General features: G+C 51.3%; 1 protein-coding gene across 14 annotated transcripts in view; it reads left to right on the top strand.

The window, feature by feature from the left end:
• DAB2IP (DAB2 interacting protein) overlaps window positions 1–26,711 on the top strand; it is a 191,962-nt gene that overhangs the window by 133,427 nt on the left and 31,824 nt on the right. The window contains exons 1-2 of one of the 14 annotated variants that reach the window (XM_053563846.1): window positions 14,220–14,270; window positions 17,370–17,781. The exons of 12 other annotated variants lie outside the window; for them this stretch is intronic. In XM_053563846.1, coding sequence (XP_053419821.1) covers window positions 17,729–17,781 — 53 coding nt within the window. In that variant the 5' untranslated portion in view covers window positions 14,220–14,270; window positions 17,370–17,728. Of the gene's footprint in view, window positions 1–13,760; window positions 14,271–17,369; window positions 17,782–26,711 lie in introns of those variants that run through there. One more of the 14 variants, XM_053563829.1, reaches the window with a different exon arrangement.

Genomic DNA, 26,711 nt, shown 5'->3' with positions numbered 1-26,711 from the left:
TAAGCAGTACCCTGGGCCAGAGCCCGAGAGTGACTGGTGGAGCAGACAGACAGGGGCAGCCAGTGGGGGTCCAGCCCCAGTGTTTGCGAAGGAATGGCCTTCATAGGAAGGAAAGGAAGCTCCTGGCTGGCGGCCCAGCCCTGCCTGCTGCCACTCTGTGCTGTGCAGGGCGCTGGGAGCAGGAGAAACAAAATGTGAGGCAGTGCTTGGTCCTCAGGAGCTTAGGTCACAGAAGGGACAATAGCCAACTCGTGCCAAATTCCTCATCACTGCCCCCTCCTTCACTTTAGTTTACTTTTAAATCATCTTCTTTTAAACATACACATAGATTACCAAAGTCCAGTCAGTGTAGAGTAAAAGTGACAGAACTTCTAAGTGTCACTGCCGGCACAGAACCTGCCACTGGACCAAAAACTTCTGTGGACAGTTGGTCAGGGACTTTTTCTGGAGATATTTTCCTGTGGCTTTATGTCACACACCTGGAACCTGCTCCCTGGCTTACTCTCACCTACCAGCCCTCCCTTCCCAGCACTCACAGCTAGCTGGGAGAGGGCACTCGGGGTAGTTGAGTCCGTGGTTGGAGGAGGAAGAGGGATGGTCTTTTTCTGACAACTCACACAAACTCAGAGGTTGTGAGCCAACCTAGCCCGCAGAGCAAAGGAGGTAAGCAGGCAGGCTGTCTCAGCTTTCCAGTACAGACAGGACTCCCCCAAGGGGCCCTTGGAATTAAGTTATTTCTGTTTTTGCTCACCTGTGCCCAGCCCTGGGAATAGGGACAGGAGTCAGCTGCCTGCCCTGGAGGGCAGCATGGGTGGAAGAAGCACCTGCTGCCCTGTCGAGACTGTTTCTACGTCAGGCTCTCACTGGGCTCTCTGGTGTGCAGAAGGGAGCCATGCCAGGCTTTGGAGTTGGCCCTAAGGGAGTATTTTGGGGCTGGTGGCGGCCAGGGAGAAGTGGCTGGGGCTCTTCTGGAGGAAGAAGGTCATGCCGAAATTTGAGGAGCTCTCTCTGCTCTGGTTTCACCCGATGGGGATCGAGGCACCTCCCTCTCCATGAGTGAGAAGTTGGATGGGAGAGCACTCTGACATCTGTGAGATGCAGATGCTGGGACTGCCCTCCCATTTGGAATGTGATGCTTTCCCTAGTGGGGCCTCGTGTGGATTGAGACACTGATCTGGTTGAGAGTTGGATCAGAGCAGGGCAGAAGAGGCTGCCAGGTACATTTTCGGTCTAGGATAGAACATGAGCTCAAGTCATCAGGGCCCTAACTGTCACTGCTTGGGAGACCTGAATTTAGGTACTTTGTTATCCATCAAATGAGCCAGGAGCCCTGCTCGCCTCCAGGGCTCTTCTAAGGGTCTTGCCTGTCTTTCTGTTTTGGGACCAGAGGAGCATGAGCCATTTTTGAGGGCAGTGACGGGCACGCGGGAATATTGACCGAGTGTTCACGTTGTGCTGGTCCCATGCCAAGTGCAAAGTGTCTTGCCACCACTGCTGCCTTGCCTCCCTTTCTACCCTTGTTCCACCTTCAGTCTGTTTCCACCTACAGCTAAGCAGTCTTGAAAAAATAACCCCAGGCTGCTTGCCCATTCTACCTCCTTGGCTCCTTCCTGCCCACCCCATGTGGGCGGCTCCTTGTGACCTTTCGGATATCCCTTCCCCCACTTGTCTCCATCCCCTGCCCTTTGAGTGTTCTAGCCCCATCTTTGCCTTTTTCCCCTCTTCCTGGAACACTCCTTGTCCAGGGTCCAGACACCTGTATGACTTGCCCTCTCACTTCACTTGGACATTAGTCGCAACCACCCCGTCACACACAGTTCACCCCACCCTCTTGCCTGAACCCTCACCCGCGTCTCCTCCCACACTGGTGTTCGCTTGATGTTACTATGCATACTCCCACACTAGACTATAAGCCCCAGAGAGTGGGACGTGTACATTTTGTTCCCTCATGTTTCTCCAGCACTTAGAATAGGGCCTGGTACAGGTCAGTAAATGAACAAACAGATGCTGCATTGGTGGTACCCATGAGGTAGATGCATTGCTGTCTGTGGTTCAACGATGAGGAAACTAAGCTCAAAGAGCTAGATTGACCAGCCTGAGGTTGTACAGGTGCAGTGCCACAGGGCTACGATTTGAGCCTAGTGTCTGTGGCCCCAGAGCCAGGAGACTCTCCCATCTCCTCGGAATCTAGTCAGGCCTGTCCTCTTGAAAGGATAGGAAAGTGGGGGGTGGGGGGAAGGCTGGACATGTGGTCTGAGAGGGCCAGGGGAGGTTGGAGCCCTGAGGGAGGATCAGCAGTGGGGCATCTGTGCAAGAGGCTCTGAGGAGAGCCCAGGTCCCAGCTGCTACCAAAGAGCAGCGCCTCTAGGCTGATGGTGCTGGCCCTGGTTCCTGGCATGATTTCTGTTCCCCAGAGGAGCTCAGGCCTGGCCCAGCCTCTCAGTATAGATAAACACATGGTGGGAGTGTGTGTATGTGCGTCCAGCCTTGCTGTTTGTGTTGTCGTTACGTCTTCTTAATCAGCCTATTTCTGGGAGCAATGACTTCATCTCCTGTGATTCTCAAAACAGCCATTGTCAGGCGTCCATGGAAAGATTGGGCCTGGCACCATCCTTATTCCCCTAGTGAGCCAGGTTAGGAGAGCCAGTTGGCAGGCCCTAGTCTGACGTGGCTCAGGGCTCATGGTCAGGTCTACCTCTGAGAGACTTCCCAGTTCATCTGGCCTCACAACTCTAGGGAGCACAGTACAGCAGATGCCAGCCAGTGCTCAAGCCACTTGCACTCTGAGTCGGGCAGGGGGCAGTCATACCCAGTTTCTGCCCTCAAGGAATCATCCATGCTGGAGGAGATCATGGGTCAGCAGACCCTGCCTTAGAGGTCTGTGAGTGGACAGAGATAGGAGTGAGGAGTCCATTCGGGCTCACAAAGGCCCCACAGAGCTGACAGCTGTGCCCTAGGGTAGAGATTTCCTTGAGGAGCAGTGGGGAAGGGCTTCCTGGCACCAGGTGGAATGTGCCACTGACCATGGGGTGGTTGTTTCTTGGGCCTGAGGAGTGGCAGGGGAGAGTGGAAGGCAGTGGGAAGGCAGCAGCACATGAACTTGCTCCTGAAGGTCACTAGGAAGGTTTTTTTAAGAGGTGGGGGGAGAGCCTGGTCAGATCAGTGATTTCAGAAGCAGCTTGTGTGAGGGTGAGCATATTGTGAAGTAGATACAGTGTTGGGTTTCCTGGCAGGTAACTAAAAATCCTGGACTGCCTGCAAATTGATGTCTTTTTGTGTATTAACTCGATGACTACTCTGACTGGCAGCCCCTAGGTAGCTTTAGGAGGGGGGCTGGTCATTGGAAAGACCAAGGCAGGATTAGAGGAGTTGAGATTTTCAGCCCCTTCTCCAACTTCCAGGGTGGGGAAGAGGGTCTGAAGGTTAAGTTGATCACCAGTGGCCAATGATACAATCAGTCATGCCAAGGTTATGAAGTTTTTTTAAAAAACCCAACAGGCCAGGGCTTGGGGAGCTTCCAGATAGCTGAATGCATGGAGATTCCTGGGCGGTTCTGGGGAGGACATGGGAGCCCCACGCTCCTTCTACTCCTCACCCTACACATTTCTTCATGTGCTGCCTTTGTAATATCCTTTATAATAAACTGGTAAACATGTTTCCCTGAGTTCTATAAGCTATTAATCAAGGAGTAGGTCACAGGAACCTTAGTTTATAGCCAGTCAGAAGCACAGGGAAAACACTCCAGGGCTTGCAAACTGGCATCGAAGGTGGGGCTGGTCCTGGGGACTGAGCTCTCAACTTGTGGGTCTGATGCCATCTTCAGGTAGACAGTGTCAGGACTGAACTAAACTAGAGGATACCTAGATGGTGTCCACTGCAGAATTGATTGCTTGCTTGGTGTGTGTGTGGGGGGGGGGGACTCCACCCCTCTGGTGTCGGAAGTGCTCTGCTCAAGGAGGAGAGGAGGAGCTAGTGACTGAGGACCCAGCCCTCTATTCCCTTTTGTCCTCAAGGGGAAGGGTCTCTTCCCCTTCCCCTCCCCGTGCTGCACTTCAGGAGCTGATGCCAAGGTCAGCTGAGCACATCCATCTGCCAGGAGCTCCATCCCCCACCCTGGCATGCTAGTGGACTGGGGTCATGAGGAAGTGGGAGGTGGTGGGGAGTAGGGATCTAGGGTAGTCTCTGAAAAATGATTTGCTGGGCTTGTTTGGGCAGCTCTCAAAGGTAATGAGCCTTCGTCCCAGAAGGTACATCCCCTACTCCAGGTTTATTCACAACTCTGCCTGAAGGTGGGGGATGGGTCAAAGCAGGATATAAGGCTATGAGGGGGTAAGACACTGTGTCCCATTCTAGGCTGGGACATTCATTACCCTCCTCCACATTTGGGGGTGGCCCCTAGGAACAGATACGAACGCAGTAGTTCAGGCCCCTGAGCAGCCCTGCCTATGGCGAATCCCAGCTCCACCACTACCAGCTATGGGACCTTGAACAGGCGACTAACCCTGTCTTAAATTTCAGTTTCCCTTTCTATTGTATTGGATCAATAATTGCACCTACTTTCCAGGAAATTCATGAGGATTGATATGCTTTTAGAAAGGGGGGCTTAGCAGAGTGCCTGTACATGGAGGTGCCCAGTGTGCCTTGGCGGTGGCATTAGGGCTGGGGCAAGGGCAGGGGTGATTATCTTTGCCATAATTGTTGGGGCTCCCTTAGGTTTCCAAAAGCCAGGGATGAGGGAGTGGTGAGGGGTGATGGAGGAGCCCAGAGGTGGGGGATGTGGGGTGCAATTTTTGGGTCCAAGGAAATAGAAAAGGAATGAGGGGGCTGTATTAGGCAGGTGGCAGGTGAGGAACTAACACATCTGTTAACACAGTGTATTTCCTTTTCCTTCAAAGCTGAGAACCAGCTGCTTGTCTGCCTTTTGGGCAGGCATCCAGCAAGGAAATGCTTTGAAAGGAACCTTTCTGAGCTTGGAGTGGCCAGGTTCTCCCACAGAGGGCTGTATGCTCTCTCCCTTGTCTCTGAGCCACCTCCCATTTCATGCCTTCAATGCTCTAGCATTGTCCTTTTTGGTAAGAAAATAGTTCAGCTCAGCTCAGCAAACATTTCTTGAGCATCTTTTGTCTGCTTGGGTCTTTTTGGGGCCTAGGGGATGCAGTGATGCTGAAAGTACCAGCCCATCTATCAAGTGGTGTGGAAGATTGTTGAGTTGTTTTTAAAGATCCAATGTAAGAGCAGCAGGCCTGGGGTGAGAGGCTCTGGGTTCTAGGCCCTACTCTTCTCTTTTATGCCTGTGGAACCTTCCTTGGGCAAATTACAGGATCTTTCTGAGTATGTTTCTTCAGCTCAAAACCCAGGTCAGTCTCTGATGATGCCTTCAGTGCTAAGATTCCTGTGATCAGTTTTGTTTTGTTTTGTTTTTTGAGACAGTCATACCCTGGGTAGAGTGCTGTGACATTACAGCTCACAGCAACCTCAAACTCTTGGGCTTAAGCGATTCTCCTGCCTCAGCCTCCCAAGTAACTGGGACTACAGGTGCCTGCCACAATGCCCAGCTATTTTTTTGTTGTAGTTGTCATTGTTGTTTAGCAGGCCTGGGCCAGGTTCGATGGGTTTGTGGCCAGCACCCTAACCACTGAGCACCGGCGCTGAGCTGATTAGTTTTGTATTAATTTACTGTGTGTGCCCATCAGGCAGAGAGGTCTGTACTAAATCCAGTTTCAGGGTACAGCTACAAGAGCAGAGTCCAGAAGTAGGGGATTGATCCAAGTTTGAGTCCAGTACAGTTTCCTAGTTGTGTAACTTTGGGCCAATTACTTTCTTAAATCTCTCTGAGACTGGGTTTTCTGAGATGTGATACATGCTTGCCCACCCTGGTGCTTGGGGAACTCAAGGTCATATTACTGCTACTGAGATCTTTCTCTCAAAGACGGGGTCCGCTCCAGGCCAAGATTACTTCCCCATCCTTCCCACCACCATCCAGAGCTCCTCTTATCAGAGGAGAGCCAGCAAGTTCCCAACCTCAGAGGAGATGGAGAGGCTGGGGAGGCTGGCAGCTGGCCATGGAGCCCTAGATTCCACTGGGGCTGGGCAGGAGTGCAATGGTTTAAAACCTTGATTTGAATATGCACTAGTGTAGAATTCTAGCTTGCTTTATTAAGACAATGTTTGCTAATGATATTAATAGCCCAAACAAGATTTGGGGAGGGGGGGACAGCCAGGGGAAAGAGGTTATTTAAACATACTTCAAAGAACACCCCTCTCTAGCATTAAGTAGCCTCATTTGCATATGTAATGATTGTGCTAATTATATGTGGCCTCATCTGTTAAGAACAAGTTTGTCTGGTTGTGTTACAATATTGTAATCATCCAATCAGAATTCTCTGGCATGCATTAGAGACAACAACAACAATAATAATAATTATGCCTATCATTTTTTTAGACTCTTACTATGTGCCAGGCATCCTACCAGGTACTTGACAGTCATCATCTCATTTAATCTTCACAACAGCTCTGTGTCCCAGATAACTCCAATGTACAGAGGATGTGACCAAGGTACAGAGAGGTTAGGTAACTTACTTGGGTTCACACACCCGAGAGCTGGGGGGAAATGCCAACTCATGGGCTGCTTCTGCTCTCCAGCTCTATTTTTCTGGGGACACTTGACGCAGGTCTTTGCCTTTTATCTGTAAGTTTCTCTTGCTCATTTGGTCCTTGCAGAAACCCCCATTTTGCTGAAGAGGAAGCTGAGACCGTAGGAGAAAAAAGTTGGGACTAGGCAGGAGGTGAGCCCAAGGCCCTATAACTCTAGGGCAAAACCAGGCCTCACTTTCCTTCCTGTAATGAGAGGTGGGGGGCGGCAGCCCCTCAGTGTTCTCCCATGAAGTCTCCTTATCTCTCCAACTCAAGCAAGGTAAGACCTGTCCTCTTGGCCAAAAAAAATTACAAGGCAGTAAACAGGTGGGAGGACACTAGCACGTCATCAGTTATTTTACATATGTCCTCATTAATTAATTAATGGAGGTAGCACCGTGGGTGGCTAATGGCCAGATGGAGCCCACAGGCAGGTTTCATTTCTGATGGGGTAGGAAGATTTTACTGTTTTGTTTGTTTAAACTTGGTTACCACCACTCAAACGTCCCTAAAATATTCTAGATTTCTGTCTTCTCTTAAAAAAGCAAATTTGCCAGCAATGGGCTTATGTTCCTGTAGGGCAGAGAACTGGTCACTTCCCTTTTACCCCAGATTCCTTTTCTCCCTGGAAGGCCTCACATATTTTCTTCCAAGGCCTCACACTTCCTCCTGGGAAGTGTGTAGAGGGGGTGTGTGTGTGTGTGTGTGTAGGAATGTAGTGTTCCCATTCTGCAGACAAGGAGCTTGGGGCCCAGAGGGTACTAACTGGGCCACTCCACAAAGCTGTTGGTGAAGCCAGGACTTAAGCTTCCATCCTCATCATCTATTCCACTTCACTGCCTTCCAGCCATGTCCGACCTGCATTGACTGCCAAGGAAAGAAAGAAAGCTTTCACAGGACTAATGACTCAAAAATAACCAAGAGTAAGCCCAGGGAACTGTTCCTATCTCTCCTGCTCCCCTTCCACCCTTCCGAGGCCGGAGGGGACATGGGAAACCTATTCATTTAAACTCAATTATTTTCTCGAAGACAGAATGGAACTGAATTGGGTCACTGGCTATATTTGCTGTGCTCAGCTATTTCCCCTGCAACACTATCACCCAGCGGGTCTGTTGCCAGGCTCTGTCTGCCAGGGTCACCAGTTATACCTCCATGTCAGGGGCCATTCCACGGCAAGCCTGGCTCGGAAGAAAGAAGCCAGTGTGCGAAACCTGTCACCCTCTGTGTGTTTACCCAACAGACTGTAGGAGCAGCGTTGCTGGGCCAGTGTAGGTCCAGGCTCTGGAACCAAGTGAGCACCTTCCGGGACCCAGACTTTACGTATTAGTCAGTGTCCAGCATCCATCTGTAGGGGAGGTGCTTTTACAGCGGTTTCTGCAGATGAGGAAATAGGCTTAGAGAAATTAAGAGCTTGTTGGAGAGGCAGGCCTTGGAGTTGAAACTACTGGGACCTTATTAGCTGCTCTGCACTTCTGATTCCACGTCTGTAAGTGAGGTATGACTTGCCACCCCTCACAGGGCTAGACTGTCCTGAACAAGTGAGATGCAGCATGCCAGTAGCCTGCACAGGGTTAACCTCCCAGAAATAGAACTGATACTATGTGCCAGGCACAGAACTTGGTGGTGACACAGATCCCAGAGGAGGGGTGCACTGGGACATCTCCTCTCCATCAAACCCTTCGTAATTTCCTGCTCCCGAGCTGGAAATGCTGTTTCTGAGTTGTTATTTGTCCATCAGGCCAGGTTCTGCGCTGCACGCTTTTCACAGCTTCCTCAGGGCCCACAGCCAGTTATGTGTACTTTGGTTTGGTCCTAGTGCACATGTGCCTCCCCTCTTCACTAAACCACTGGTTTCTTCAGGGAAAACTGTGTGACTTAGTCACCTAGGTGGTTCCTGGTGTCACTCCCTTCCTAGCTATGTGGCCTCAGACTGGTTGTTTAACCTCAGACAATAATCAAATGTTGCGGAGAGAAGGTTAGTTGGTATCAGACGTGGCAGCACTGTGCAAGATGGCTGTGTGGCATGGACTCTCAGGAAGCACTGGGAGGAAATCAAATCAGCAGCTGCCCCTGCAGGCCCTGAAGCAGGGCTGTCTAAAGGAGGAGTAGGGCACAGTGGTTGTAAATGCTGTCTTGTTATAGAACGGATGTCCAGTTCCGTGGAGGTAGAGTGTGGCTTGTAGTCTCCCCTCATCTCTACCACGTCTTGCTGCGGTGGGCTGGGCCTTCCCCAAGGATGGACCACTGCGGCCTCACAGTTATCTCACATTGCCCACTGCTGGGACGGGGGTAGGTTGAGACCCAGTGGCAACCACTGACCTCCAAGTACTCAGGTTATAGTGTGTGCATTAGATCTCATCTTTTGGGACCTGGGAGTGGAGTGGGATCCTCCTTAGCCACCTATATGATGCTGTCATTAGTCTCGGGATTAGGGGGATGGGTGAGGAAACAATTTAGGAAGATTCAAATTCCCTGACCTTGCAGGCAGCATATGTGAGGCCTTAGACACTAGGGCCCAGTATAGACATGGTGTGGTGATGGCTGGGGCAGGACTTGGGGACCCAGCAGTAGGTGACTTCACCAGGAACACAAAAGCTAGACTCTGGTGGGAGCCCAGTGAGTGTACTGGAGTCTCTGGGGGCCAGGAATTAGGGATGAGGGAGACTGACCACAGTAGGACCAGCAGTCACTGGCTCATAAACTGTAACCATCTCTTTCCCTCTCTTGGTAACATTCAGGCCGTGGCGCACTGTGCTGGGTGTTGCCCAGTGCTTGGCCCTGTGACAGCCAAGAAAGAAAAATGCTGACCGTGTCTCACTGCTTATTCAAGTAAATTTACTCTATATTTTTTAGAAGAGGTGTCACATGGGTGGGGAATTTACTCCCACTAAATGTTTTGATGGAAACATTACATTTTGGGAGCGAACATGTGTCAACATCACTGTGGGGAAAAGGTTCCAGGATTCTCTGCCAGCTGAAGTCATCATAAAACACTGGTTGGGGGCCTGGCAGATGGGGGTGTTGCTATCAGGCTGGCAGTGGGGTGGAGGTAGCCAGATGGGCAGGAGCTGAGGGTCTGAGCAAGGGGGAACTGGTGGGTGGAGAGGAGGAAAGGAGTGGGCAGGCTGGGGGCTGATAGTGTACATTAACCACCCACACAGCTCAAAACAGGGTGAGTGGGGAGCTCGACGGGTGGGAGTAGAGGACAGAGGCTCTGGAATGGTGAACACTGGCAGCTCAGACTAGAAAGACTGGCTGGGGCCTGATTGTTGAGGGGCCTGGAATCTCAGCTCCCACTATTAACTAGCTCTGTGACCTTGGCAGCTTTTTCAACCTTTTTGTGCTTCTGCTTTATTTTAGTAAGATGTTGCATGGGTACCCACAGCTTATGGCTCTTTGGAGAATTAAAGGAGATAATGTATGTAAAATACCTAGCACTGGGCCTGGCACATAACAGGTGCCAGAACACATTTGTTGTTTGTTGGTGATGATAAAGCCACACAAGCATAGATGTGCTCACATAAATTAACAGTGCTGCTTCCAGAGTTGGCTCTCAGTCTAATGCCAAGTTTGTTTTCTCACCCTCGGCTGAGTACAGCAGTGGTCGTTTCAGAAGCCCAGCTGTACACAGCCAGGCCTAGTGCTGATTCTTCTCTGTAGGTCCTCCCTCTCACATCAATCCTCTCCCATCCTGCACCTACTTCTGTCCTATAGAATTACTCTGAGGCAGACAAGGTAACAGTAGCACCCTCCTCCAGAAGGAGCCTCTGTCCTCTCCTTAGCTCTAGAAAGCAAAGAGCCAAGGTCACAAGAGGTCTCTTCTCCCAGGATGTGAGCACATCTTCTTCAGTCTCGGGACTCCAGGAAGTAGGAACCTTTTTGAGGGAGAAGGGTTCCAGGGTCCCCCAGAGAGCCCTGGCCTAATTGCTGAACATCGTCTTATTTGAAGACATCAAGACCCGGGGGTCTGGGGAGAACGTTGATCAGGGTGTGTATATGTTCATCACACATTTATTGAGCTGCTTGTCCCCAGGAACCCAAGAAGGGCCTGCCAGGATAGGCAGGACCCAAGAGACAAAGGGAAGAGAAACGGAGATTGTGAGGAGGCCAGTCTCCCTTAGTGGGGAAGCAGGGCCTTCGAAAGTGAATGAAAATTAGAAATAGGGGCAGGAGGGAGCCTAGTGGAAGCAAGACTGTGGCTATGAGAAAGCGTAGGGCAGGTGTGAGGAAGGATAGAAAAGGAGGAGGACCTGGTGGCTGGGGGGAAGGGGAGAGTGCAGGAGGCTCTGGGCCTGTTCTGTAGGTGGCCAGGGTCATAGGAGGTGCTACAACCAGGAGTGACTGTATCTGGACAGCCTTTGAAATTCCCCCAGCTACATGTGGCCAAGAATGGTCACTATGTACTTTGTAATTTTGTATGTTGTTAAAGGTGAATCTGAAAGGAAACTGCAAGAGGTTATGCCTGCTTCGGAGCTAGGGAGGAAGTGACTTATTCAGGGTCAGACAGCTGGTGAGTGTGAGCACCTAACTTGGGATTGACATCTTCAGATGCCTGGATGCAGACTCATTTCTCGTTATCTTGCGATGCTTTATGACAGCTGTCATGCAGTTTAAGGGACCTAAGGGGCCTTGTCATAGGCTTTGTTTTGTTATATCATGATATTATAACTATGTGGATCAGCCAGCAAGAAATTAGCTTCCTGCCTGGGGGAAATCTTAGAAAGCTTCTAGGAGGAAGGAGTATTAGGATTGGGGAAGGAAAGAAGACAAGTTAATAGGTACAAATAATTGTGTGGGGTGAGGCACACCTACTTCTAGATGTAGTTGGGTCAACTTGTGTGAGTGACTTAGCTTCTCTTGACTTGATTTCATCTGTAAAGTAGTCACAGTGCCTGCCTTGCCTGTGTGTTGCCATAATCATGAAATCAATGGGAGAAGGCCTGGCTTCCATCCTGGAGCAGGTGTTTGGAGGTGGTGTGGTGCTCAGAAGATGCACGCTATTTCCTCCTTGTTGCCATGGATGCTCTAGGACCTCTTTAAGACTATATCCTCATCTCTCCTCTGTGGGAAATTGTCTTAAGACATTGGATGAACCGAGACGAAAGCTTATAGGAAAAACCTTACACAGAAGGAAGGGGACAGGACCACTGTTAAGCGCTCGTAGTGTGAGTGGGGAACCCTCTGGGCTTTCAGAGACAGATGCAGATGTGGGCATGGTGGTGTTGGATGACCTGTGCCCAGAATGCCAGGAGGCTAGAGCCTGGCAGGGGATGGAATGAGTAAGGGACCTTCCAGTTGGGGGTTGCTGCTGGGGTAAGGGGAAATCCTCACCAGGCCTGCATGCCTGCACACAATAGGTGGCTGACACAGCCTGCTGCCTCGTAGGTAGTTGTGTGCTGTGGGGCTGGAGCGGGCTTCAGCTGCTGGGAAGCCTTGGGGTAGTGAGGAGCTGGCCTGGAACCTAGCTGTGGCTCTGGCCCTCCCTCCTGCTTCTGGCCTCTTGTACTTACATCTATACTCTGTTCACCTGTATTTAATTTGAGGGGTTGGATTCCTAAACCCACTGCATCAGGAAGGAGGAAGTTGGATTAGCCACCCTGGGAAGAGGAAGGAGGTGTGATACCCTGTGTGTAGTAGAAGCTCAGTAAGTGGAAATCGCTGCTGTGGCTTCTCTATGGGATGGGAAAGGAGTGACTCCAGGCAAAAACATTTGGTTAGCTGGGTGTGCCCTTCCCTGGGGGATTTGTGTTTCAGTTAGGGCCTTGTGTGACCCAGCGATGAATTTCCAGGCCAGTGGGTGGTGTGGCGCAGGGGTCTGTGGGACTCTCACACTGCTCAGTGTCTCCCCCCTCTCTGCACTAAACTTCTGTCCCCCACTTCCTGCTAATCTAGTTGCCTTCAGCTGAAGAGAAAATTGCCTTGGGGCAGAAACTTGAATTTAGGATTGCTGTGGGTGAACACAGGGCCCTCCTCAGCTAGGAATCCAACCCCTCAATATAAATACAGGTGAACAGAGTATAGATGTCTAGTCCCAAGTCGGGGTGGGGAGTCGGGAGCCCTGCTTCCCCTGGGGCTGGGCCCTTCTACCTAGGTGACTGTGGTAGGCAAATCACTGGCTTTGTGTGGACCTCAGTTTCTATTTGCTTTTTAAAAAATGTTTGAATGGAAATGCGGGGAAGGGAGAGTGCTTTCCTTGGTGAGTCTCTGGGCTTCGCCAAGCTGGACGAACCTAGGGTGTGGCCTCTGCGGTCAGGCCAAGCTGCTGCTAGTGAGTGGCTGTCCGGCCGCCAGGGATCCAGGCTCACGCGGAGGTGGGGGAGGGGAGCCTGCTAGGCCGAGGCCCCGGCCCGCGCGTCCAGCCGGCCCAGCGTGTCCTGGAGTGTAGCAGCGGGTCTTGAGCAGGAAGTGGCTGCAGCTGGGGCAGCTGGCGGCGGCATGTCCCCCGTTGCCGGGCCTGGGAAGAGTCGGGCTGCCACTGCGAGTTGGTTGGACGGAGGCAGGCCTGGAAGGGTTGAGAGCAGGCCGGCTGCTTCAGTCCCCGGAGGAGTTTGAGGCGGGGCACCGCCTGATGGGAGCCGGGAATGCTCCGCCCGCGGCGCTGGGAGCGGCACTGGGAAGAGGTGATGTGAACGTGTCCCCAAGTCTTTTGATTACCCCCGCTCATTTTTAATACAGCCTCAGACCAGCAAGAAAACGCACCCATTCATTCAGTACATCTGTTGAGTGCCTCCTTTGTGCCAGGCACTGGATGGAGGTGTGTTGGGCTTATCTGGGTAAACAGGCCAATGTTCTTCTGGCCCTGACATTCTGGTGGTGGGTAGAAGACAGAAACAAGATGACTTCAGAACAGTGCTGTGAAGAAAATGAAGGTGGGAGATAAACGTCGGGGTGGGGGGGAATGGGAGTTGCCCCTTTAGCTAGGTAGGCAGAGAAGGGCTCTCCTGCAAGGAAACTTTTCATCTGAGTCTGGAATGAGGAGAAACCAGCCTTGCCCAGAACTGAATAGAGCAAATGCAAGTGCAAAGGCCCAGAGGCGGGACTTGGGGGCAGGATGTGACCGTGGGCAGAGTCTACAGTTTAGGGGTGGGGCCTAGAAGGGACCTTTGGGCCGTTCCCTCTTCCTACTTCCCTAATCCAGAGCTATTTTCTCTGGGCCTGCACCCGTAGCTGAAAGCAATTGCTTTCAGGAGTTTTTCTAGATTTCTTTGACTTGCGGCTTGTGCCGTGTGGTTACCTGTATGGAAGACTGTCATTTTCCACTTGTTTCCTGGAACACCCGGAAATCTCTAGATGTCAACACTGTGTTTTTTAAGTCATTTTTGAAATTTCAACTTGGAAGATGCAGATTCAGTGTGTACTTTGCATGAAGGGGGAGCCATCCTAGGCTCACCCCTTAGATGCCAGCCCTGGCTGAGAGGCCCCCTGATCAGGCTGGGAGAGGTGCCTAGTCACACACAACCCTCGGGAATGGGCCTCTGTGGCCTTAGACTCTTCAGTGACAATCTCAGCAAGATCCTGGGCCAAGCTGGAAGGACTGTTCACTGGAGACCTGGCCATTCTTGGAAGCCAGGTCTAGCTCCTAGGTCTCAGGTACCCAGACCCAGTTCAGTGGAGAGGTCTGCGCTCCCACCGAAAAGGTCTGTGAGAGGCTGCGCGGGAGGGAAGAAGGGGAACATAGGAAACTTCCTCCCAGGTGGGTGGGTCTCCAGCCAGGTGTGGTGTCAGGGACAGAGGGTAAGGGGCTGTCTTCCAAGGAGTCTTGGCCTAGGATATCAAACCACAGTCAGAGAAGTGCTCATTGGGCTGCGAAGGTCAACAGCCTGCACACCCAGGCCCTTCAAGGGCTTCGGAGGAAAAGTTGAAGGTAGGGGCTGAGGTTGCTAGAGTACCTTCTCCCTCCTCCAAGGAACTAAGCCCTGCCCTCCAGGAGCTCAAGTTTGGGGTTAGGGGCAGGGGAGAAACCCTAGGTAATGGCATGGAGGAGGCAAAAGCAGGCAAGGCCGTGGGGCATCTGGGAGATGGCCATCCAGCAGCCTGGCTGCTGACCTAGGCTCTGAGGGGTGGTCTTGACCCTGGCTGCAAAGCCAGTGAGGGTACAGGGCAAAGCTGCTGGGTGTTTCTGTGACCCCAGCTGAGACAGATTTAATAATCCATGTCTGTCTCTCTCGCGGTTAGTATTGCAAGAGAGAAGCTTTACTCCTAAAACTTTTATTGATCCAGACACTAATAAAAAGTAAAGGGTTTTTATTTTGTTTTGTTTTGTTTTTTTCCTGCTAGAGCAAAGAACATCAGCACTCTAAAATACAACTTTGTTTTCCTCCTCCCTAGATTTGGGAGAGGGCTGTTGGTGGCCCTGTTCAGATCTCACTTTTCAAGAAGCCTTCCCTGTGTAGGCCTGTAGTAGTTAAACAAAACTGCCACTGTACATTTGTCCTTCCCCTGAAAAGCAAGGACTACCTGGCTGGGGTGTTGCTGTCTTTCTATCACCTGGTGCCCTGGGGTTAGGGAGAGCCATGGAAGGCTTGACTCTTGATTTCTTATGTGTCTCTGGGTTTGATTTTTTGGCTGGCCTGGATTTGTTTTTGGATATGCATTTCATAGGTACTCACTGAACTCTCCTACCCTGCCAGACCCCTGTCTTAGAACACTGAAATACAACGGACATCACCCTCTGCCAGGGAGACAGATAAGAATAAATAAGCAGAGAAACCAAGTATTATTAATTGCAGATTTGCTGAAGTTCCCCTACTGAAATGTCAGGGATTTCTTTAATTTTGTTTCTTTTTTTCCTCCCAGACAAGGCCTCGCTCTTGTCACCCATGCTGGAGTACAGTGGTATCATCATAGCTCACTGCATCTTCAAACTCCTGAACTCAAGTAATTCTCTGGCTTAGCTTCTGGAGTAGCTGGGACTATAGGTGTGAGCCAACATTCATGGCTGATTTTTGCATTTTTTGCAGAATTCTTGCTCTGTTGCCCAGGGAGATTTTGAACTCCTGGCTTCAAGCAATCTTCCTGCCTCAGCCTCTCAAAGTGCTGGGATTACAGATATAAGCTACTACACCTGGCTGTTAAGTCAGGATTTTTGTCTGGTTTGTTCAGCACCTGTATTTCCAGTAACTAAAATAGTGCCTGGCATATCATTACTCTTAATAAATGTTTGCTAGCTGAATGAGCAAGATCTCCTGAAGGAAATAAGCTTGGCGTAATTGAGGTAGGGCAGGACTGCTTGTAGGTAATATGGTTGTAGATAGAGCAGTCAGAGAAGGATTGAGCCCCCACAGATGCCAGAAACTGGCTGGTGGGAGGGTTGGCTGGAGAAAAAAGCTCCTGGCCTGGGGAGCAGCAAGTACAGAGGCCCTGAGGCTAGAAAGCAGAGGCTGGGGGAGGGCCATGTTAGATGAGGTCAGAGGGTAGACAGGCCACTTCTGCCAAATTCTCCTATCTGGGGAGGTTTCATTGGAATGCTATGTGGAGTAACGGAATAGTTTTAAAGTAAGGAGTTAAATAATCTGATTTGCATTTCTGAAGGGTCACTCTGACTCCCCTGGTAAAGGTGGAGAGAAGTGGTGTGTCTGGGTGGGGGCTGTCCGGACCCTGGCTACCAGAGGAAGGTGGAGTGAGGGGAGTGACAGGATTTGCTGATGGATTGGATTTTGAAGGCAAAGGAACAGAAGGGTTCTTGGCTTTGCCGCTGAGACACAGGCCACAAGGGACATTTTGGTCTTGAAGTTCTGTGAGATGTCCAGGAGAAGATAGATGTCAGGCTCAGCATTTAGATATGTGAGTCTGGAGCTCAGAGGAGGGGAGGGCTGGAGAAACAAATTTAGGAGGCATGAGCACTGGAGGTATTTAGAGCCAAGGGAGTGGGTGAGATCACCAAAGGAAAGTGCTTTGCCTAAGGAAGAGTGCCTCTCAGGCCAGAGCCTGGAGGAACACCTGGAGGGTGTGAGCAACAGCTGTGATGATGGCCAGAGTCCGGTGGCCTTTGTTCAGGGAGAGAGAGGAAAGGACAGACAGTGTGATTGACTTGGGCATCATGAAGGCGTTTAGTGCCCTGGAGGAGGACCTGAGGGTCAGAACAGACAGGTGTGTGAATAGAAAAAGGAAGCAGCAGCAATGCTAGTGAGGACTGGGCCAGTCAGGGAAGCCAAGGAGTCTACAGGGTTCGGTTTACCAGCAGCTTACCCAGTGGATCCAGCCTTGAGCATGCTTCAGAGGGCAATGCTACCTGGTAATAATTCAGAAGTTTGCTAGCAGAACCCCTTAGCAGATTTGGATTCACTTTTCCTAAATCCTGCTGAGTCTGCAGAACCTGTCCTCCCTGTACTAGCCCCTTTCTTGCCCCAGTCTCTCTGGGTCTAGGGCCTCTAGATGAGAGCATCCTGGAGCCTGGCATATTCCAAAGGTCTTTCCTAGAGCAGAGTGAGACTTCCTTTACTAATGGCATTTCTTTGGAAGGCTCTTTTCTGGGTTTGAGATTTTTTTTTTTTTTTTTTTTTAGGGAAATTTTGGTGGTCAGGACCTTTACCTCCCCAAGGCATTGCTGGCTCTGAGGAAAGCTTAGAATGTATTTGGCTTGGGGACAGTCTAAGAGTTGAAGGACCTCTGGTGGGTTCTCAGGGTCTACAGAGTGAACAGCACTCATATATTTGAGTCTTTTGGGTTCCCAGTTGCTTTGCTAAATGCTTTTTCTTCGTCTTGTTCGTTGTTGTTTTTACCTCTGTTATCTGCAGGGGATAGTGCATTAACTCATTGTGTACATGAAGAAACTGAGGCTTGGGAAACTAAAAGGATTTACCCGGAGTTCCACATTTGCTAACAACCGGAGCTGCAGCCTGGATCTGCAGAGCCACCAGATCTGGCCTGGCCTTACTGACTGATGAGCCCCGTGTGGGGTTTAAGGCACCTGGGCCTCACACTGCCTGTCAGGAATAGTGGTGCTGTATGCTGGGCCAGAGCTATGGGGCACTCTTCCTGCCTTCAGACCACCTGTTTCCTCTGATGTTCAACACCCCCACCCCACACACACCAGGTGCATTGGATGCCAGGAAGATAGAATGAGGCAGGCATTGAACCTTGCCAAGCCTTGGAAATGCTTGTGACAAAGGGAGCCCCTGGCTCTTCAGGAGGCTATTTATACAGCAGGTATGTGGGCAGCTCATGGCTCTGCAAAGCGAGCTCACCTGAACCACATCCGAGGGAGTGGGTAGACTAAGACCCAAAGAAGGCTGAGGGGTAGGGCTCATCTTGAGAGGTAAAATGTTTTGCCTCCTCACAGGCCCATGTGGCTTTGGGCCCTTGCTTTCCTCTTCCTTCCTCCTCCTACACAGCAGGTATCACTTAGCCTGGGGCTGCATGGCTTAGGCAAGCTGTTTTTAGGCTTCAGAGGATTTGTGCCCCAGCCCAGGCTTTTCTCAGTCTTTATCACCTTCTGGCCTGGCTCTTTCTGAGGAGGGTAATCCTGCCCAGTAGTCACCTAGGGTCTTTTAACAGAAAGAAACTGCAACCCAGAGAAAGAAATGACTTGCCCAGGTCACTACCCCGGAAGGTAGTTTCCTATTTGGTGCCTCCTGCTATATCCTGGGGCAGCCTCCTTCAGCCCAGCAGAAGGCTGGTGTTTGTTGGGTGCTCATTCAGAGCCAGGCTTTGTTCTTTATCCTCCCAAAAATGTTATGAGGGAAATACTATTATTATTGTGCTCATTTCACAGAGGAAACTGAGGGAGACGCAGAGACGTAACGTGACTTGTCTAAGACCACAGATTGCAAATGGCACAATCCAGATTTAAACTCAAGTCTGGCTTCAGAGCATGTGCTCTTGACCATCATCCTCAAACTGATTTGACTTCTAGGCTCTGTAGAAACAGAATGAGGATACCACATCATTAAATGACCATAGCCTCTTCAGGGTTAGGCCTGAGAACTCCATCTGGCTTTGGCTGTTCTGATAGAGGAGAGTCACACAGCCCCTGCTGCATGCCTGGCCACTCCAGATGCTTGGAAGGCCCACCTTTCTCAGAGGGCTCCTTAGACCAAGCAGACAGTCAAGTCTCTCCCTCTTTCATCCCTTTCCCACTCCTATTCCAGCAGGCCCTACTGACCCTGGGAACCTTAGGGCCCCAAGAGAGTCTCCATTCCTGTGGATCATGAGGGGTCCTTGGCCGGCTTGCCTGAGCCCTGGACTTGGAAGGATGGTTGTCCCCTCCTGCCTCAGTTCCCCTCACCTCCTCTCGCTATGCAGCCTGTTTGGGAAGGGACCAAGGTCCTGAGTGGGCAGTGCCCCCAAACCCTGCAGGCTGCCACCTGTGCCACATGACTCCTCCTCACCCCCTTCTCTTTTCCTCATGAAGGAAAGATGCTGGGGCAGTGGGACAGGGGTCAGGTTGGGCAAAGTTGGGTTTCTGGAGCAGGAGCAGGTGGGGGAAATGATGGGACTTTGCTGGACCTGACATGGGCCATGGCCCAGCTGTCCTGCCAACCTGCTGTGAAACCCCGGGGAGCTGCTGAGACCCTGCAGTCACAATACCTGTCTGTGGAGTTGTGAAGAATAAGGCACTGCTGTAAAGTGCTGAGTGCTGTCCCTGGCACAGAGTGAGTTTTCATTCCTGCTCTTCCTCTTGAGATTTTACCTCTTTGTTTTCATTTTGGGGTTCTTTGAGACCTTCAGGTGGAATTTAGATTTTTTTCTATTATTCATTATATATTTAAAAAATCATCCTTCAGAATCCAAGGCTTCTGATCTGATCATGACTTTTAGGGTTTTGTTTTCTGTCTTTTTGCTTTCTAGTTTCCCCTACAGAAAAAGGGATCTGTGCCTTTAAGTATCCAGCAGGCCCAAGTGGGCCACTGGCCCTTTAAAAGCACATTACAGAGAGTTGGAGAGTTGGACCACAGCCTTTGTTTAACTAGCCATGATTAGTCCCAGTGGACTGGGCTGGGGTGGTATGTCTAGGAGCAGAGAGTGGCTAGCCTGGCTGGGCCAGTTCGCGGGGGGGGGGGGGGGGGGGGCGGCCTGGCTGGCCCTGGGGTTCCCCCCGGCCTGTTGAGTGGTGAGGTGGTAGCTGTGCCGAGGGATGGTGAGTGGCCCTAGTGGACGTTGGAACAAGGGAGGTTGGGGAAGAGGGAAAGAATGAGGCAGCCTCAGGTCTAGGGAGATCTGAATGAGATGGGCAGCCATGGGCACTGGCAGAGTGGCTGTCACAGGTGTAGGATCCTGGTAGGGACCCTGGTTCCCTGGATAGAATGGGGGCTCTCTGCCCCTCTGTACAGACAGACATCTGCCCCCAGCCCAGAAGGTAGATATAATTCACTGGGACAGTCCTGCCAAAAAGTGGGAAACCAAGAAGAATGCTGTTACTGTTTTTAGTTTTTAAAGTGAGAGGAAACCCTGTGTCAGTCGCTCCTTTCCACAGGCGCCAGTGGCTTCTGGGTGCTCCACTGAGAACAGGGAAATGCTAGGAACTGCTGAGAAGTTTTCTGAGCCAAAGAGCTTGGCCTTTGCGCTGAGTTGCCCAGCCCTGGGCTCCTGGGTGCGGCTATGCTAGGGCTTGAGGGACGCAGCAAGACTTTGTTTCTCCTCCCTTCCTGTGTCCGCTCCCTCAGTTGGAGTCATGGGGTTGGGAGGGTGGTAGACTTGGAAGGCTGAGAGTGGGCCAGGAGTGTATTTTGGCTCCAGCTTAAATACTTGAAACAGTTATCAGAAGCCCAGTCACCTTGGCGTGGCAGAGTCTTCACTGGGGGAGTATCTCATGTCTGAAGAATCAAAGGATTTGGCTTATTACAGCCAAGTCTTAATGCCCATTGGTGGGGGACAGATGAGACTGCCTACCAGCAAGGGGTCCTTCTCATCATGTTCCAGACAGGGTCACCCAGGAGGTGACAAAGGCAGGGCTCAACCTGGTTCTGGTGATCTAGGGCTCCTGTGGTTACTTAGAAGTTGGTGTGTTCGATCACACAATTTTTGTGGTTTGGTGAAAGAATTTCTAGGTGAAACCTAGACGCTAGGTGTCCTACCCCACCCTCGTGCCTGTGAACTGTGACCCTGGGCAAGCTACTTGATCTCTCTGAGCCACCACTTGTGTGTTCGCCTCCATTTGTGTGGGGTGGCGCTTAGGGGCAAGCCCTGGAGGGAGTTGTCAGTTCTGCTGGGAAGGCTTTGTGGAGGTGGTGACAGCCTTGGAGCTAGGCATAGAGTGTAAGGAAGGCTCAACTGCACCCTGAGTGGAGGTGGGCAGCCAGGTGGGATGAGCTCGCTGGGGCTGAGCAGGGCTAGCAGGGCTGGGTTAGAAGCTTGGAAGCTGGATTTTAAGTACGCACTTTCTTAGTTGGAAATGCTTGGGCCAGGTAGGAAATGACAGACGCCGCTGGCTTAGCCTAGAGCGAGCCGGTGTGAAATGTGGAAGAGAAGGGTAGTCTCTAAAGCCTGGCCTTGAGGTAGCCCCTTGAGGTCTCTGAACCTCAGTTTTTCCTGACTGGAGTTAGCTGTGTAAGAGTCAGAGGTATGAGGTCTGCAAAACGCATAGCCAGGGCCTGCCACATGCACTTCCCAGGTGTGTGGGCTAGCTGTGGTGTGGTACTTGAGAGCCACAGACGGCTTTGGTGCATGGTCACTAGGAGCAGGAGGACCTTGGCAGCTACACGCCTAGTTTTCTTTGATGTTGCTTCTCTCTGTTTCTGTCTATGCCAGTGGTCTAGGAGCCCATGGCTTGTTGGCAGCCACCCTCTCCTGCAGTTGTGCTGATGTTGAACACTCCCGGCTGTCCCCGGCTAGTTAGTCTGAGAAGCAGCAGCTCTGATGCCCCATAGGGACTCTCAGACCTCAGATTTGGGAGGAAGGGGCAGCTGGGGTATCTAGACCCACAGCCTCTCCAGGCTGGCATACTGGAAGTACTAAGTAACTGTATATGGGTGGCTGGATTAACTCAGCCTAGGAGTGGGAGTGAGGTGGCATAAGCGAATCTCAGCAAGCTCTGGTGGGAATTGAGGGCAGCTCGGATAGGAGGTGCGGGAGAGGCCTGTCTGTGGACTATGCTCCCTGGCCCAGTACGGCACTCCTTCCCTTCATGTCTTTGCTGCTTTGTCTCTCTGACGTCAGGCTGTTAAGAAGGAGGAGGCCTTGTGTAGCCACCACGCCCCTCCATCCCACATGATGGCTGGAAGGGAGCATCAGGACTGGAGTCTAGAGTCCCAGTTTGTGTCCATCTCTTCTTCAGTGGTGGTCCTTGAGTGCTCGGCTTAAGATGGCAGGCGGTCTGGGGTCAGTTGGCATAGAGGCTTTTTGAGAGCTCAGCTGTGGAGACAGGCAGGGAAAAGCTGCCTCTGTACCGGGATCTTGGAAACGTCCTGGGCCCAGGGAGGAGCCAGAAGCAAGTGAAGTGCTGGGGGAGGGGAATATAGGAAGGGACAGAATGCCCAGGGAAAGTCTGAGTCTCAGCACAGTCTGGGCCGGGCAGGGGGCAGCAGGGCTGACCATGGGAGGCCGTGGGTGGATAGCTCAGTCAGTCGACCCCCATGGCCAAAGGTGATGCCATTTCTATTTTACAGATGAGAAAACTGAGGCACAGAGGTTAATTAATTTGACTAAAGTCATAGAGTTTTGTTTGTGTATGTGTTTTTAAGGAGGGACATCTCCTTACCATATTTGGCCAGGATAGTGCCAGGACCCGGGACTGTGCCAACAGGTGGCTGGTCCTTGGTTGAGGCAGGGCCTGGTTCCCAGGGGCAGGGGAGAAAGATAGTCTTAGATCACCCCGCCACCCTAATGTGAGCAGCTCAAGCAATCCCAGGAGGCCACATGGCACAACATCCAGATCTTGGGTGAAGGAGATAGAATGAGAGAAGATGCTGCCTCTGTCCCCATGTTCTGTGGAGGGGCTGGAATAAGCCAAAGAGGACTTCCTGGAGGTGGAGAACTGGAAGGGATTAGATAAGCCAGAAGGGAAGCCACTGTGGAGAAGGGAAAATACTTGAGTTATCAGCTCATTCATTGTTTCGTTTCATTACCAATTCCTGCTTGAGTATTTATGGGCCCTAATGGGAGTGGGGAAACCAGTCCCGTGCTCCGTGTGATCGGTCAGACCAAGGGGATACCTGAATGTGTTCACGTTTGAGACAGAAGAGGCACAAACTGAGCTCAAATGGGGAAGACCTCAGCCCTGGTCTTGAAACATTCTTTGAGCGGTCTCAGTGAAGTGGGGGGAGGGGCGCAGTGGGATAGCGCATGCGCTTTAGAAGAGCGAGCCTGGGAGCACCCCAGCTGCCGTGGCCATGCAAGGATGCAGGTGCTGGGTGCTGTACTAGAGTCCTGGGCTGAGGGGAGGAGGAGCTGTCACCCTTTCTAACCTGTTTGGCAGCCAGGCCAAACCTCGCGGATTTTTCTAGAAACCAGGGAGGAGCTAGAGAGCTGTTCATGCTTGTTCCTGCTCAGAAGCCCTGGCTCACTTTCGATTTGCCCACATCTCGTCCTAGTCAATCAGAGTTCCTTAGATTCTCTTCTTTTAACATTCAGGGCACTTCGCTATTCTACGGAGGTTTATGAATGTTTAAAAACTGCTTTGCGGTCCCCAAAGTAATTTGACAAGTCTGACAGCTATTGATTAAAAATCTGAAATTATTCAGGCTGCAGAATGACTTGGGGTATTAGATGGAAAGATTTTTGTTTCTTCTGTCTCTGCACTCCCCTCCTCTCTTTACCAAAAAAGAAACGAGATGTGGAAAGGTAAATGTGTTCTCAAGTATTTTTTTGAAAACTCCATTAGGCCTGTGCAGTTACAGTGGGAAGGGCAGGGTAGGGTCTGGTGGGGCTGCTGAAGGCTGCCTCCCCATTGGGGACTCAGCACCAGCACCCACTTGCGCCCTGGACTCTCCAAGCCTTCTAGCAGTAGTGTTGGCAGTGTTAGTATAGTATGTTAGTAATAGTTAGTGACAGTGAAAGTATTTGGTCCCTTATGTCATAAGGGTGTTGACATGGGGGTTTTGCGAGTTTTTCTGAAGTAACTCAATAGCATTTAGAGAAGGAAGAAAACTTGTTTAGGCTCTGGGTCCAGGGAATGAAGAGCTAGGCCCAAGGTCCCCGGCAGATTAAAGGTAGGGCCCTTGCTGGGGTGTTAGGCTGACTGAATGTCTACCCTGCAGACCTGCCCGAGCAGGTAGGTGCCAGGACTATCCAATGGAGGGTGGCCAGGCCATTAGGACCCCAATTTCACTTCTGGACAGTGTGTCCTGGACAAGCCACTCCTTCTCTCTGAGCCTCAGTTTCCACTTGAGCAAAATAGAGTATGTTCTAAAGCTTCCTTCATGGAACATTTTGGGTTAACTGGAAGCATGTTTGGGAAAGGTCGCTCTGTGAGCCAGGGCTCAGCAGAGCTGACTTTGAATTCTTACCCTTTCCCCTGGGGGCATGCTGCCTTTTGTGCCATGAGGTGATGTGTGGACTGCATGAGCATCAGTCATGTAGCCAGGCACACAGTAAGTGCTTAGTGATAGCTGTTGGGTTCAGGCTACCACAGCATCATTCTTTTAGTTAGCCTATATTGGGCACCACAGGGGGCCAGGCCTTGGGCTGCATTCTACCCAGAGCAGCCAATAAGCTTCCCTGTCCTCCTGTTTTGTTGTCAGGGTATGGACCCTTTTCTTTGCCAGCTTAGCCCTGTGGGATGAGGGGGGAAAACAGATTCCTGGGCAAGGGCAGGAGGCCAAGGGCCTTGCTGCCTCCCCAGCCCCCGGCTTGAGTGTATATTTGGGAGCATCACACTGGTTCCTGGTGATTCTGCTAGGAATCTGCTGGCCTTGGCCTGAGGATATCCTAGCCTGAGATGGACCATGTCTCTAGCCCCTGTCATCCCTGGAGGGCTTCCCAGGCAGTGGAGCTGACCTCCCTGCCTTTTTAGGACAGATTGTGTCTCCCTAGGGCCCTGGGGGCCATCAGGCAGCTGCATTCTCCTCCTCCCCCTGGGAGTCCAGCTGGGCCGGGAGTGTGTGTTGGTCTTCCCAGCAGGGGGTTCCCGGGCCAACAGAGCCAGGCTGGGCTTGGGGAGAAATGATTCTGCTGAATGTCTCAGATGGAGTGCCACCCCATTTCTGTGCTGCCACCGATTCCCAGCAGATCAACACCCTCATCATGCTCTGCTCCATGACTGTGTCCAGACTTGTCTCCTTCCAAGGTGGGCAGAGAGTTCCAGCACAGCCCCCTGTCAGGCAGAGGTATGAGTGGCATGTTCTGACCTAATCAGGGCCAAGATTCTGATTTCAGAATCAGCAGGTTGCTCTAGCCTTCAGGTGGGCACCAGCTCTGTGAGACTAAACCTTGTCTAGGATTTCTCCCCATTCCAGGCCAGTGGGCAATGCCACGGGGCCACACAAGCCTGGGGGCTGAAGACTGAGCTAGGGACTGCTGTGCTTGGGCATCATGGACAGAGGCGCCAAAGTTCTGCTGCCCACCCCCCAGGCATATTCTCTTCTCATTTTATTTCACTCTGGGAAAATTAAGGGCTTCTTTAAAAAATTTGAGGCATCCCAAAATGTTGGGGCAGATGTGGTCAGTGTCCATTTTGTAGATGGAGAAAACTGAGATCTATAGAAAGTAAGGAATTTCAGTCATCAGGGGAAGGGAACAGCCTGGGAAGTCCATATCTGATCACTCCAAGTGTCAAAACAGTAACCTGTCCGGGTAGCCTGTGTACATTGTTCATAAGTGTTGTTCACAGCTGTATCCCCAGCTCCTGACATGGGGCCTGGCAGTGAGGTGGGGGAACAGACAGACAAGAGGTAAGAAAAGGCACCAGTAACTGGTGGCAGTTGCTGGCACCTACCCCTGCTCCCCTGAGCATCTCACCATCTCATTTGATTCTCAGAGCAATCCTGTGGAGGTGTGCCATTATCCCTACACACAGATGAGGAAACTGAGGCCTAGAGAGTTGAGTACTTGAGTTAAGGTACTAAAGGTTGTGTGTTTCATAAGGAGTAGAGACTAATTTTTCTCTTTTAGTTGAGCACTAAAAGATACTAGGCCCTCTGTAGTCCTTGCATCTCCCCCGCTGCAGTGGCATTTCATGTACTCATGTGCATCCTCCCTGTGTGCGCGCGCGTGTGTGTGTGTGTGTGTGTGTGTGTGTGTGTGTGTGTGTACTCCAGAAGCTCACTCCGTTGCCTGATGGGATGTACCACCTGGCTGTTAGCCCACAGCCCATAGCAATCAGGCAGGCCTTCTGTAGCATGGCTCCCCGGGGTCTCCCAACTCCTGCTTGCACCCTTCCAGAGATAAGGAGTCTACTCTCTAAGACCAGACAAGCATGGCCCATTTGGGACAACTGTGACCGAATTAGAATTGGCTTCCTGCTCTCAGCTGTGCCCTTAGGGACCCCTGTGCCTTTGAGATTTGGAGGGTGACTTTCAACCACTAACTTTCCCAGCTACACAACCCTACTCTTAATTCACTGCACCCATAGCTGAGAACATGCTCACTTTGTCAAGTAGGTTTTTTATTTTTTTATTTTTTTGAGACAGAGTCTCACTTTATGGCCCTCGGTAGAGTGCCATGGCATCACACAGCTCACAGCAATCTCCAACTCCTGGGCTTAAGCGATTCTCTTGCCTCAGCCTCCCAAGTAGCTGGGACTACAGGCGCCCGCCACAACGCCCAGCTATTTTTTGGTTGCAGTTCAGCCGGGGCTGGGTTTGAACCCACCACCCTCGGTATATGGGGCTGGCGCCTTACTCACTGAGCCACAGGAGCCGCCCAGTCAAGTAGGTTTTTTATTTTTTTTTTTTCCTTTTTTTTTTTTTATTGTTGGGGATTCATTGAGGGTACAATAAGCCAGGTTAACACTGATTCAAGTAGGTTTTTTAATTATTGTAAGTTTTGTTTTTGGATCCCTTCCCCCCACCTTGAAATAACAGAGAATTTACTGAACTTCTGTGTCACTAACCTTTTAAGAGTAAAAAAAGCGATCAGCGCAAACTGCTCGTGGGTTGACTGGAAGGCTATCAGATAAGGCTGTGTGCCCCAGGACTCAGGACAATGTCCCTGTTGTTCTGCTCCAGGCCCTCACATTGAGCTGCCATTGGGGCCTGACTCTT

The sequence above is a fragment of the Nycticebus coucang genome, chromosome 2, assembly GCF_027406575.1.
Source record: "Nycticebus coucang isolate mNycCou1 chromosome 2, mNycCou1.pri, whole genome shotgun sequence".
NCBI lineage: Eukaryota > Metazoa > Chordata > Mammalia > Primates > Lorisidae > Nycticebus > Nycticebus coucang.
The sequence above is the reverse complement of the archived record's forward strand: the minus strand, read 5'-3'. Positions and strand labels throughout refer to the sequence as shown.